This window comes from Colius striatus, chromosome 10, assembly GCF_028858725.1.
Source record: "Colius striatus isolate bColStr4 chromosome 10, bColStr4.1.hap1, whole genome shotgun sequence".
Classification (NCBI taxonomy): domain Eukaryota; kingdom Metazoa; phylum Chordata; class Aves; order Coliiformes; family Coliidae; genus Colius; species Colius striatus.
In genome coordinates, this window is record NC_084768.1 from 1,692,330 (window position 1) to 1,705,924 (window position 13,595).

At 52.3% G+C, this 13,595-nt stretch overlaps 2 protein-coding genes across 2 annotated transcripts; one reads left to right on the top strand and one right to left on the bottom strand.

Annotated features, from left to right (window-relative positions):
• Window positions 1-1,493: 1,493 nt before the first annotated feature.
• On the top strand, window positions 1,494-6,299 carry LOC133626262 (forkhead box protein J1-B-like). Its single transcript, XM_062003906.1, has 4 exons — window positions 1,494-2,000; window positions 4,698-4,818; window positions 5,623-5,985; window positions 6,046-6,299. The coding sequence occupies exons 1-4, from the start codon at window positions 1,494-1,496 to the stop codon at window positions 6,297-6,299; spliced, it is 1,245 nt and encodes a 414-aa protein (XP_061859890.1).
• Window positions 6,300-7,988: 1,689 nt separating this feature from the next.
• On the bottom strand, window positions 7,989-13,360 carry LOC133626263 (RING finger protein 148-like). The gene is made up of 7 exons (XM_062003907.1): window positions 13,205-13,360; window positions 12,574-12,988; window positions 11,722-11,969; window positions 10,970-11,041; window positions 10,290-10,372; window positions 8,956-9,052; window positions 7,989-8,162 (listed from the first exon to the last, which is right to left on the bottom strand). The coding sequence occupies exons 1-7, from the start codon at window positions 13,358-13,360 to the stop codon at window positions 7,989-7,991; spliced, it is 1,245 nt and encodes a 414-aa protein (XP_061859891.1).
• Window positions 13,361-13,595: the final 235 nt, after the last annotated feature.

Consider the following 13,595-nt stretch of genomic DNA (forward strand, 5'->3'; position numbering starts at 1 on the left):
TGCTTTGCTTTCCCAAGCATTGCTTTCCTTCCCCAACCTTTGCTTTGCTTCCCCAAGCTTTTGCTTCCCTCAACTTTGCTTCCCCAAGCTTTTGCTTCCCCAACGTTTTTCTTACCCAAACTTTTGCTCCCCCAAACTTTGCTTTGATTTCCTTCCCTAAACTTTGCTTTGCTTCCTCAAACTTTTTCTTCCTCAAACTTTTACTTTCCCAAACTTTTGTTTCACCAAACTTTGCTTCCCAAAAATCCCCAGGGTCAAACCACCACACACCTTGTTAGCGCCCAAGATGGGGCGAGATAACAGCAGTTTCACATCAAATGCATTGTCATTATAGTAAGCTCCTGAGTACAAAGCTCCTGTGCTGGTCTGGGAGCCTTGCTGTAATGCAGCTTATCTCTCCCTTCCCAATGTTTGGGAACACGCTGCTACTAACCCTGGCTCTGAGCTGGGCTCTAACCTTGACAGCTTTGCTAAGTTGGCTGCATGACTTTGTGCAAAGGATGAAGGGGCCTGGGAACATGATGGCCCAAATAATAACTGTGAGTCTCATTCTGTTGCTGATGGATTTACTGTGCTGTGGGAGCTGTCTTGTATTGTGTTCTTGCTACGTATTGTAACCTCTGGGCAATGGTGCATCACCCAGACAGGGCTGTACCAGAGCGGAGAGAATATCTTCTTGGCTGCAAAGCTCTGCAGAGAGCGGTGTGGGGCAGCCCGGGGCAGCGGTGGGGGAAGGCTGGCGGGTGCCAGAGCCCGTGAAGGGGCGGCACGGGGACGGCAGCAGCGGGGCCTCAAGTGCTTTGTCCCCGGCTGCTCGGAAGAGCCCAGGGCCGCGCCGGAGGCCGCGCTCCGGCCCTCGCCGGCTTCAGGAGAGCTCCGGCAGGGACAGCTCCTGCCGCTGAGGGAGCGCAGCCGCCGGCGGGGCGGGAAGCGGCGGCTCGGGCTCGTTCGTCTGCGGCCGGAGAAGCCGAGCAGAAGCGTCCCGGGCCGCGTGTGCTGCCGGCGCGGGGCCGGGCACGGGCTGTGGCCGCCCCGAGCCTCGTGTCGGGGCAGAAAAGGCCGTTTGTGTGTGCGCGGGGCAGCGCCGGCCCCGTCCCGCGCCTGCGGCGTCTTTTGAACCGCGGCCGCGCGGCTCGGGCCGGGACCGGTGCGCGGCTGCGGGGGCTCGGCCGGGAGCGGGGCCGCACTCACAGCCGGCTGCTCGGGCTGCTCGCTGCCCGCTGCCTTCTGCCTCACACACGCCGGCGCTGCGGCTTTCGAGCCGAGAGAAAACAGCCGCGGAGCCTCGGGGAGCCTCAGCCCGCTGCCTCTCGCCCGTGCAGCGGCTGCCCCGGGTCTCCTTCCCTTCCCTTCCCTTCCCTTCCCTTCCCTTCCCTTCCCTTCCCTTCCCTTCCCTTCCCTTCCCTTCCCTTCCCTTCCCTTCCCTTCCCTTCCCTTCCCTTCCCTTCCCTTCCCTTCCCTTCCCTTCCCTTCCCTTCCCGTGGGCTCGGGGAATGGAGGAGCAGCCAGCACGCCCAGACATGGCTCAAGGCAGCTCCAGCAGCGACTGGGAAGCCACTGCGGCAGGGAGGAGCTTCAGCTTGGAGGACTCAGACGACAATCTGACCAGTCTCCTGTGGCTGAAGGACTTTTCCTTGGCCAACACCAGCTTGGCCAAGTCCTCCTGCTGCCTGGGTGGCCCTGACCCCCCCAGCTCTCAGCGCTGCTCCACTTTGGCTGCCCCGTGCTCAGCCCTGGCTGCTGAGCCCGCCTGCGGGGCTCTGTCCCACTCCCCCTGCCAGCCCATCTCCTCCTCAGCCTCCAGAACGGTGCTGAGCCCTGAGCTCGCACAGGACACTGGCCACAGGAGCAACCCTTCTGTCAGGCCACCCTACACCTACGCCAGCCTCATCTGCATGGCCATGGAAGCCAGCCAGAAGCCCAGCATCTCCCTCTCTGACATCTACAAGTGGATCAGGGACAACTTCAGCTACTTCCGACACGCTGATCCCAGCTGGCAGGTAGGAGACTGGCAGAGCTCTTGCCTTTGAGCCCCTGTGCCCACAGGGCTGGGGAGGGCTTTGCAGAGCCCCAGCGTGCAGGGGAAGGGCCTGCGGGGATGCTGGGTGCTGCTGGGAGGAGAGCAGCACGGGCAGCTGCTGAGGAGGGGCTGGGATGGGCAGCAGCTTGGGGCTGAGGCTCTGTGGGCCGGGGCAGGGCAGGAGGGACCCAGGTGGCTCATCCTTCCCCTTGTGTCCCTGCCAGCCCAAAGCCAGAGCGTGCCAACCATCCTGGGGGCTGCTCCAGGCAGGGCTGGGCACGACCCTGCAACCCCCTGCCCAGGTGTGGCCACCTTGTCCTCAGGCAGGGGGGTGTGCAGCAGCTCCTGAAGCCCAGCACAGGGAAGGGAAGGGAAGGGAAGGGAAGGGAAGGGAAGGGAAGGGAAGGGAAGGGAAGGGAAGGGAAGGGAAGGGAAGGGAAGGGAAGGGAAGGGAAGGGAAGGGAAGGGAAGGGAAGGGAAGGGAAGGGAGAAGGGGACCTGCTGGTTCCTCTCCAGGCTCACCTGGGCCCTCCCCATCCCCTGTGCTGGGGGCACCTACGGGAGGGATTCAGGACAGGAGCTGTGTGCCAGTGGGGTGGTTTCTCTTCCAACTCACGCTGGATCCTCACCGTGCTCGTCATCAACTGTGCTTAGTAACAAAGGCAGGAAGGTTTCCAGCCCTTCTCTGCAGAGGGCTGTTGCAGGCAGGAATGCTCAAGGTGTGAAGCAGCCAGGGAAGAACAGAGGCAGCCCGGGCTGCAGGGAGTTTGGGCTGAGGAGGGCAGATGGGGAGCAGAGACATCAGCTGCAGTGTGTGACCATTGTACAGTGCCGTTCAGCTGTGGCTGTGCACTGAGCACAGCCTGGACTGTTTGCAGGGATTTCTGTGCTCCTGCTCTTCGTTTCCACTTCTTTTTTTCCTCTGTTGTTCAGTGTTTTTTCAAATGGGATTTTGTTTAATTTTACATATTTTGTTTTTTCCTTTCTTCCCTCCTTCTTTCTTTTCTCTCTTTCTCTTTCTATTTCTTTTCCTTTAAAGTTCTTTCTCCCCTTCTATCTTTATCTTTGTGACTTCCTTTGTTTGTAATTATATTTTTTTATATTTTGTTTTTCCTCCCTTCCTTCCTTTCTTTTCTTCCTTTTCATTCTTCCTTTTTTCTTTCTTTCCTTCTTTCTTACTTTCTTCTTTTTTTCTTTCTTTCCTTTTTCTTTCTTTCTTCCTTTCTTTCATTCGTTCTTTCTTATTTCTTTTCTTCTTTCCTTTTCTTTCTTTCTTTCTCCCTTTCTTCCTTTTTTCTTTCTTCATTTCTTTTATTTTTTCTTTCTTCCTTTCTTCCTTTTTCTTTCTTTCGTTCTTTCTTTCTTTTTTCTTTCTTTCTCTTTCCTTCTTTCTTTCTTTCTTTCCTTCTTTTTTCTTTCCTTTCTTACTTTTATTCTTTCTTTTTTCTACCTTTCTTTCTTTCTTTCTTTCTTTCTTTCGTTCTTTCTTTCTTTCTTTCTTTTCTTCCCTTATTTCTTCTTTTCTTTGTTTCTTTTATTCTTTCTTTTCTTTTTCCTTCCTTTTTTTCTTTCTTTCTTTCTTTCTTTCTTTCTTTCTTTCTTTCTCTCTTCCTCTTTCTTTCTTTCTTTTCTTTCTTTCTTTCTTTCTTCCTTCCTTTTTTTTCCTTTTGTTTGTTTCTTTTTTTCTCCCTTTCTATCTCTCTTTCTTCCTATCTTTCTTCCTTTCTTTTCTTTCTCTTTCTTCCTTTCTTTCCTTTCTTTCTTTCTTTCTCTTTTTCTTTCTTTCTTTCTTTCTTTCTGTCTTTCTGTCTTTCTGTCTTTTTTCTTTCTTTTGGTCTTTCTTTTTTCTTTCTTTTATTCTTTCTTTCTCTCTCTCTCTTCCTTTCTCTCTTCCTTTCTCTCTTCCTTTCTTCTTTTCTTTTTTCATTCCTTTCTTTCTTTCTTTTTACTTCTTCCTTTCTTTCTTTCCTTGTCTTACTTTCTTTCCCTTTCTTTCTTCCTCTTTCTTTCTTTCTTTCTTTCTTTCTTTCTTTCTTTCTTTCTCTCTTCCTTTCTTCTTTTCTTCCTTCCTTTCTTTCTTTCCTTTTTTCTTTCTTTCTTTCTTTTTTCCTAATTTCTTTCTTTCTTACTTTCTTTTCTTTCTTTCTCTTTATTCCCTTTATTCTTTCTTTCTTCCTTTCTTTCTTTTTTCTTTCTTTCTTTCTTTCTTTCTTTCTTTCTTTCTTTCTTTCTTTCTCTCTTTCTTTCTCTCTTTCTTTCTTTCTTTCTTTCTTTCTTTCTCTCTTTCTTTCCTTTCTTTCTTTCTTTCTTTCTTTTTTGTGTGTGTTTTTCAACATTTTTGTTGAACTTCCTTCCTTCCCTCTTATTTCCCTTTCCCCTTCCCTTCCCTTCCCTTCCCTTCCCTTCCCTTCCCTTCCCTTCCCTTCCCTTCCCTTTCATTTCACTTTCCTCTTTCTTCTTTTCCTTTCGTTTTTGGCTATGTTCCTAACCAAGCTCTGCACATGACACACAAAAGCTTCTTCTGCCCATGGAGCCCAGGATGCCCTGACATTGCTGTCTCCTCTCTTTGCCCCCAGGCCACAATGTGCCTTTCCCCCAGCCCCACGCAGCTCGGTTCCGCAGCACCAGCCCAACACTCACCATTGCTTTTGCTTTGCTGCTTCTCTTCTGGCTCTAGAGATCCATCCGGCGCAACCTCTCCTTGAACAAGAGCTTCATCAGGGTGCCCCAGGAGAAGGGGGAGCCAGGCAGAGGCGGCTTTTGGATGCTTCACCCCGAATATGCCCAGAGGCTCAAGAGTGGGGCCTGCAAACAGAGCAGGATGCCCCCAGCACAGAGCCACACGGTCTGTCCTGCAACAGCCCCGCAAGGCACAGGGAGCCTGGCCACCACAGACACCTCCTCTGGCACCTACACTTCCATCCTCCGTGTCAACAGGGAGTTGCAGCAGCTGCTCGAAGACTTTGAACAAGCCACCAGCAACGAGTCTCTGACTGCAGCGGATGGCAGATCCGGGCAGAAGCGCAAGAAGCCATCGCCTGCAGGAATGGCCAAGGTGTCTCGGCTTTGCAGCCCTGCCCTGCTGAGCCAGGAGCAGCAACCGGAGCTGGGAGCACTGAAAGCAGACTTGGACAGAAAAGACACCTTCAAAACCAACCCATGTGGAGACCTTGACAGGAAAACAAGGTTTGACACCACAGTGAGCAGAGACATTGCCTGCAAAGGGCGGAGCATGCCCCCAGCACACAGCCACGCAGCCTGTCCTGCAACAGCCCTGCAAGGCACAGGGAGCCTCACCTGCACAGACACCTCCTCTGGCACATACACTTCCATCCTCGGTGTCAACAGGGAGTTGCAGCAGCTGCTCAAGGAGTTTGAAGAAGCCACCAGCAACCAGACCCTGGCTGCAGCAGATAGCAAAGCAGGGCAGAGGCACAAGAAGCCATCACCCAAATCAATGGCCAAGGTGTCTCGGCTTTGCAGCCCTGTCCTGCTGAGTCAGGAGCAGCAGCTGGAGCTGGGGGCACTGGAAGAGGATTTTGACTGTGAAGCCATCTGCAACACCAACTCATGTGGAGAACTTGACACTAAACTGAGCAGAGACATTGCCTGCAAACAGCGGAGGATGCCCCAAGCACAGACCCACCCGGCCTGTCCTGCAACAGCCCCGCAAGGCACAGGGAGCCTCACCTGCACAGACACCTCCTCTGGCACCTACACTTCCATCCTAACTGTCAACAGGGAGGTGCAGCAGCGGCTGAAGGAGTTTGAAGAAGCCACCAGCAACCAGACCCTGGCTGCAAGAGATGGCAAAGCGGGGCAGAAGCACAAGAAGCCATCGCCTGCAGGAATGGCCAAGGTGGCTCGGTTTTGCAGCCCTGCCCTGCTGAGCCCGGAGCAGCAGCCGGAGCTGGGGGCACTGCAAGGGGACTTGGACTGGGAAGCCTTCTTCTACACCAACCGACGTGGAGGCTTTGACACCAAAACCAGCTTCAACAGCAATGTGGACAGTGACTCTGACTCAGAAAGCAGCTTCATCACCATCTCGAACCGTGACTCTCCACTTCTGGAGCTCACAGAACCAAACAGCCCCGCAGAACACGAGCCAGAGCGGACGGCACACGGGCACCACATCCACCAGCTCCAGGATGGCCAGGAGCAGCAGCAGCTCCTCACTGAAGCCAGCGTGAACAACCTGGACTTTGATGAAACCTTCATGGCCACTTATTTCCTGCAACAGGAGTTGGACAAAGAGACAAACGACTGTCTCTACTACTGAGTCAACAGAGAGCATTTGCACAAAGACAAGGATGCCTCTGCCAGCAGCTGAGTGAGTGGAGCACTCTGACATCCCTCTTATCAAAGGCCTGTCACCGTGCAGAGGATGCTCCCCCATGCTGCTGGGACAAGATTTCCCCGAGACAGAGACATCCCCAAGGATTTCACAGCTCAATTGTAAGATTAGTCATGGGAAAGATGGAGGGAGAAAAACCAGCCTCTGGTCTCGTGGTGATTGTTTTTGGCAAATTCTATGGCAAAAACATCCGCTCCAGGATGCTCAATGGGTCTCTCGCTCCTGAATCCCATTGCATCAAGAGTGCCATTCCATGCTGGTTTGGACTGATCACAGCAACGTTAACTGACAAGTCAGGATCATATCAGTGACTGTAGTTATTGACTGTCGTGTTTCCTGTCTTTTCTATCGCTGGTATTTGCTGCCGGGACAGTTCCCGCGCACTGTCAGCCTCTGCTGAGCCTTTAGCAAGAGCCTCATTCGTGACACCACATGTGGTTCATGCCCATTGGATATCACCTGTCAGCTTCTGAACGTCTGTTAAATGAGCAATTTCTGTTTTAATTGCCACCTTGTAGGAAAGATCAGTGTTGTGTTCCCCAAAACATTTCCAGAGACCGACTGGTGGCCTGGCTCTGTTTGAGCAAAAGTGCAGCAGTTCTTTGGACCTGCTTAATGAGGCGTTTTTGTCCCTTGGCCCTTCATTCTCTCAGCTGGTCATGAGATGGACCCACGTGGTGTGCCAAAGCAGGCTGCAGGGATGTGCCTCACCAAGTTCCCAGCTCCCAGCAGGCTCTCACAGCTGCTCTTCAGCTCTGATTGGAGGATGAATGGGCCAGGGGAGGGAGAGTGGGCGTGTGTGGTGGTGCAAAGGGAGTCCTGGGCAGCTCGATGGTGTTATAGAATCAGCGTTGCTCTGCTCTGCTCTGGCGAGACCCCATCTGCAGTTCTGCATCCAGCTCTGGGGCCTCTGTCAGAAGAAGGACACGCAGCTGTTAAGAGCGAGCCAGAGGAGGGCATGAAGGTGATGAGAAGCTCCCGTGAAGACAGGCTGAGAGAGTTGGGGTTGTTCAGCCTGGAGAAGGCTCCAGGGAGACCTTACAGCAGCCTTCCAGTCCCTGCAGGGGCCTGCAAGAAAGCTGGAGAGTGACTTTTCACAAGGACATATAAGGAGAGGACGAGGAGTAATGGCTTGAAACTCAAAGAGAGGCGATTTAGAGTAGATGCAAGGAAGAAATTTGTCTCTGGTCATTGACCCTCCACCCTTGTGCTGACTCCTCTAAACACCTACTATTTTTCAGGGATACAATTTTGGTTAGTCAAGGCAGATGATGTCAGCATCACCCTAAATAGGCTGTCATAAATGTCTGTGTGACTCCATGGCAATATTACCAGAGTCAAGTATTAGAAACATTTAGTATCCATTTAGCAACCATCACCACTCGTGGCCACATCATTTCCAGCATCTTCCATTCAAGCCTAAAGCATCTCCACACAACCCAAAGACCTGTTGCACAGTGCTCCAAGGAGACTCAACAAAACAAAGCTTTATTTAAATATTCTAACTGGATATAAATTAGGGACTATTTACAACTAATCTGTCAGGGTTTGGTACCCATGTATGGCAGCAGGCTGCTCCTTGCCGAAGGCCTACGCCCTGCTGTTGGATCCTCCTCAGGATCCAGTTCTCCCACGTGGTGCCTCTTCCTCCGCCACGTGTTCATCTCCTGCTTGTACAGCAGCCTGCTCAGATGGTGCAGTTCCACCAACGTCACCCACTTCATCAACTGTGGAGACATTTTCTGTGCCACTGGATCCTCTGGCTTGCTCGGCCGCTTCTATGTCCACCTTGGTGAAACAAGAGGAAACAGTTCAGTTGCAACTTCACAGGAGGCTGCATCTTCCCAGGAGAGCAATGCCTGCAAGGACTGCAGTGAGCTTTGACACAGAAATAAACAGAGGCTGAACAAAGCTCTGCTGTTAACCTCCAGCATCTCAGGGGGAAACCGTTGCTGCCTAATAGAGCGGGAAGTTCGGGTGCAGCTTCTGCTTTCCTGAGCCAGCTCTTCCCTCGTACTGCCCAGTACCAGGACAAGAGCTTCTTCCTTCCACTCAGGGCACATCTCTCTCTCCCCATGGCAAGCTCTGGCACATATTGAGCGGGCCCAGGCACTGGCAGCCCCGGCAACAGCATCTTCCCCCAGCACTGGCCACAACACATCAGAAATTCCTCAGACACCCACACTAACACTTTCCCTTTTGAAGGACTGTGGGGCCTTAGGAACTGAAGAGAGGCTGGTGGCAGGGACAGAGGGAGCTGTCAAAGTCAGCCTGAAGCCTTGAGAAACACCCTCAGCTGCAGGCACAAGAGTGACGAGCGCTTCTTCAGCCAGGCCTTACAATCAGTTGGGGCTGAGCTTCTGCCCAAGGCTTTGGATGGTCCCAGCTCAGAGCAGGGCAGCATCAGGCTTCGCCGAAGGGGACACGACAACCAGTCCTGCAGCCTCTCGCCGCTGACACGGCAACGCCCGTGCTTGGCTCCTGTGCTCTGCAGCCCAGCAGCAGGAAATAGCTCCAGCCGTGGCTGCCGCACCAGCCTCGCTCTGCAATGGCACCTGCACCAGGAAAGGTCCGGCCTCACCTCAACACGCAGCACGTTGACGATGTCCCATTTGCACAGCGGGCATGTCGCGTGCTCCACGAGCCAGGGGTCAATGCAGCGCTGGTGGAAGAGGTGCCTGGGGGAGAAGGAACCACAGCTTAGGGCTCAGAGCAGGAAAGCTGTTGATGGAGCAGCTATGAAGGCCCACCTAGAAACAGAGTGTATTCCTTCTAGCATGGATTACCTAATTCCAGTTGAAATGTTTGGAGCTGGGTTATGCTTATTAGGATCTCTATACAACGTGTGAGAAGCCAGCATTATCATCTTTGCTACACCGGCCTTAAGCTTTCTTATTTGTTAAATCTGTGTACAATCTGTTGCCAGCTGATCATTTGACTACTGCACATATTGACATCTCAGCCTTAGCTTTAAGGTTATCTTCTGTCTTGCAGATGCAGGTGATTAAGTAGCACTTCTTTCTGTTAAAGCTGCATCGAAAGATCATCTCACAGAGTTAAGCCCTCAAGATAAACCCTATTGCCACACATTATCCTGTTTATTCCCAGTGGATACTTGGCAGGCTGTGGACTCAAGAAAGCAAATATCCTTCAGCCATTAGAGGTGCAAACATGGGCTTCAGTGAAGACATTTAGTGCCACAGTGGGTCTGAATTAGGGCACAGATTTAAGACGACTCCTTCAGGTCCTGTCGTCTACCAGTTCCCTCAGCCTGAACAGAAACAGCAAGGCAGACAGGCACTGCCCAATAGTAATCAGAACTGTGAGACAAGTACAGAGACCACCACAGCCAATGCTCCCATCCTGCACCCCAGGATGATGCCCAGACTGTCTAGTTCAGCCCACGGGAGCGGCATCTCCTTCCAGCTGCACCAGTTGAACGTCTGGAGTGCAACTTGACATTTCCTTGATGCAGGACTTGGGTTTTTTTAGCATAAAAGAAGTGCTTTCTGCTAAACTACCCAAGTCAGCATGGTTGAACAGGTTTTGCAGGAGCACAACCCTCTTAGTAACCTGTAAGCTGGCAAGAAATGGGCATCGATTGGCCAGTTACCTGCAGTTTACAGGTAACCTCCTGAGACACCTGCAAAGGAAGAAACCTTTCAAAAGCCCTGGCATCCCCAGGAGAGGCACTGCCAACCCCACTTGTCAGCCCCCTCACAGGGGAAGTTATGAACACGGGCCATCAAGGCACACTCCAAGGGTCTGTTTCTACCATTCCTCTTCTGCAAAACTCTCCTTGACAGAGATGCAGATTCTTACAGTGCTTGACTCAAATTCCCACAGCAGAAGGAACGAGCAGGAAGATGCTCACTTCCACACTTTGCATTGAGGGACAGTTTGAAAGAAACTCACTTGCAGGTCAGGACACGCACGACTTCCTTCGGCTGGAAGGGCTCAAGACACACAACACAGATTTCTCCTTCAGGTCCCAGCTCCTGAAGGGGTGAAACGAATTCACAGCATTAACAGACTTGGAGAGCTTCCTCTGAGCTACAGTCACACATACTGCACGCAAAGGGGTCTGGCTACAGCCAGCTGAGCCTGCTCCTGTATCGAATGGCACAGAAACACACCGTGTGGATTACTCCGAGCCAAGCCCACACTTCAGCAGAGCCACTGAAGGTTTCATCCCATGGTGGGCAAGAACAGCTGCAAACCAGCACTGGGTTATTTGAGACACTTCTGGAGAGGTTTAGAAACTGCTGCCTCCAGCTTTTTTCACAAAAAGAAGCACCAGGGAAGCTGATGAGACAGACTGGTTTGCCTCGAAGCATCCCTGCCGGCCGATGCTGACCCCTCACCTCAGCGAGCCCAAAGCAGCAGCTAAAAGCAACCGGATTGCTGAGGAGAACGTGCAGCTTGGACAGTCCTGCACCCCAGGAAAGGGCCTGGTCTGACAGAGGAACCATCTCTGCAGCAGACAGGGACAGGCTCAGAGAGACTTGCACATCCTGCACCAGTGCTAAGGACAACGCTGGGGGTTCTGTGCAGAGTGGGCTGTAACGCCTGGGTGCTGATGGGCTCAGGCCTACCTTGTCCCCTTGCTTCATGGTGCGCAGCTCGAAATGTTCTATGGCCAACTTAGTCATGGCCCGCAGCTGTTGCTGTAATAGAAAGCAGTCCAGGTTAACACAGTCCTTCACCTCTCTAGGGAGTGCTTAGGAATCCTTCCCAAGTGCCTGCTGCCAGCAGGGACCAAGTTTAGAACCCAGATGTTATCAAATGAGCAGAGTAAGCACGGCCATGCTCTTTAGAGACAACGTGAAACCGAGTTTTGGGACGTACTGGTGTGGTTCTTGACTCAGGATGACACATCAACAAGGCCACAGACAACATCACTGGCCATCTGGACTGTTAAGGAGGGTTAATACCCTGAGGAAGTGAACTTGACAGTTCTGTGCTGACTGGAAGGCAGTGAGCCACCTTCCACACCTGCCTTGTTTGTCCACCTTCTTGCACACAGGCCCCACCATGCAGTAAGAAGAAAATACACATTCAGAGAAGAACTAGCAGGTTGTCAACAGTTTAGCCAGCTGGCTCATGAGGAAAAGGCTTCTCTCTTTTAACTCAGAGCTAAGCAGATGTGCCACCAAACGTAGGCCTTCGCTGGGACTGCGAGACAGCTTGACTGGCTCTCAAGAGACGCTCAGCTTTTTAAAGAAACCCATGGCATAGCTGTACATTCCTGACGTGTGCAATTCCTGCTCAAGCTCCTGCCTCCACCAGTATTTTGCCCTCAAGATACAAAGTCAGGGGTGTAACAAGGAAGGGCACACAAACTCACCTGACTGTCAGACAGGGCCGTCGCAATCCTGCGTCTCTGAAAGTAATAACGAATGTAGTTGTACAGGGCTGACACTTCTATTATGAGAAAAACCACAATGATGATGATGAGGGTGTACTGGAGCATCGAGAGATGATGTGTTTTCTCTGCTTTTATAGCCATGGTCACTCTCAGGCCGCTCTCGATGTGGTGTAAGATCTCTGTCCCTGTCAGGTTGCCAATCATAATGGCTACGATGTTTTCATCACCTGCAAAGGAGAAGAGGAATCTCTGCTCAGTTCCAAGGTGTTGTATAAAAGCCCTTGTCTTATACACGTCCCAGTTCAAGTGCTACAGAACAGACTGGAAAGTCTCTAACGAGCATTTGCAGATTCAACTTGAGCTCATGGACCGTGTCATCTCCACGGGCTTGTGGAGCTCACAGCTCTGGCTGATTCCCTGGGAGGTGCAGATGGGAACCATGTTCAGAAGGTCTTCTCTCCAGAGCACTCCTCACTCCCGTAGAGGACACACGTGCTCATCATTTCAGACCCAGCACATGGACCATTTCCATTTTCGTGTGCCTTTGAACTGCATTAAAGTGATGATCAATCCTGTCCGGAGTGAGGTCAGTAGGGACTGTGGAATGTGCAGGATCTTAGGGGTGCCGGGCACGCAGCTGTTGGCTTAGGGACGCTTCCTGCACCAGCTCTGCCTCTCTCCCTGCTCTGCTGCTGCTCCTTAACGTTCAGTACTTCCCCAGACACCGAGCAACCAAAGCCAGAGATCATCTACAGACTCCTCCTTCCTCACAGCCCTGGGCCGAACCTCAGAGCAAGGCTGAGGTCTGAGCACCCCACATAGCATACTCACCGAGATGCTTCATGGGGAAGACGTCGTTGCCTTTGCCCTGCGCGTTGTAGATCACAACGGCCGCCGCTCCCCGTCTGGCTGCCACCCGGATTTTGTCAGCAAAGCTGCAGCTGCCGCTTGGGATCAGCGCGATCCAGGGCCGGTGGCTGGCGCTGAACTGGGTGTCTGGGGCGCAGGCTTGAAGGCTGCCGGAGGCAGGAATGGCCACGATCCCCGAGGCGCTACAGCGAGGAGATCCTGAGCCATAGACGCCACAGTTGCACTGCTGGGTGACACTGGTCTTGCTGGTGCTGTTAAAATAGACCAGCTCTAGAGAGGCACTGAAGACAAATGCTTCTGTGGTCTCAAATAAAGTGCTGGCAACCAGCAGAAGGCAGAAGAAATGGAAGCTTGCTGCTTTCTCCATTGCTGGTTGCTATAAGCACAAATGTAGTGGCCTGGAAGTCTTTTTGTCTGGCAGTGGGTGGTTAGCCCACAACCTGCCGAGGAGTTTGGAACGGCAGTTCCAAGAGGCACTTGACCCTGTGCCACTGAGACCTCCAAGTGTCACTGAGTTGCTCTGGAGCTGGGCCTGGGATTCGAGTGACCCGCCCTCCCATTGTGACGCGTCAGCCTTTGGCCCCTTCACAACCTTCTGCTCCTTCTCCACAAAGCACAGTTCTGCCCCTCCTCTCTCCCGGTACTGCTCAAACTCCAGCTTGGATGATGCTCCACTAGAGATGGCTCCAGCCTCCTCCAGCCCTGTTTCAACCTGAAGGTCACTCCAGAGGCCCAGGCCATCTTTCATTCGGCTGTGGAAGCTCGGGGTTCTCACTTCTCAAAGCCATCTGTGGTGCAAATGACCTTGTTCAAAAGGGGAAGAGTGAGGGGAGTAAGGAAGGAAATTTTCCAAAACTCCCCATGTTGCAGACTGACATAACCAAGTCATTCCCCACATTGCTCCTGACAGATTCTTTCAGTCATCCACGCTGTCCCTCACCCCCCTGGCAGCCCTGCACAGGCCGCTCTGTGTGTGTTCATCC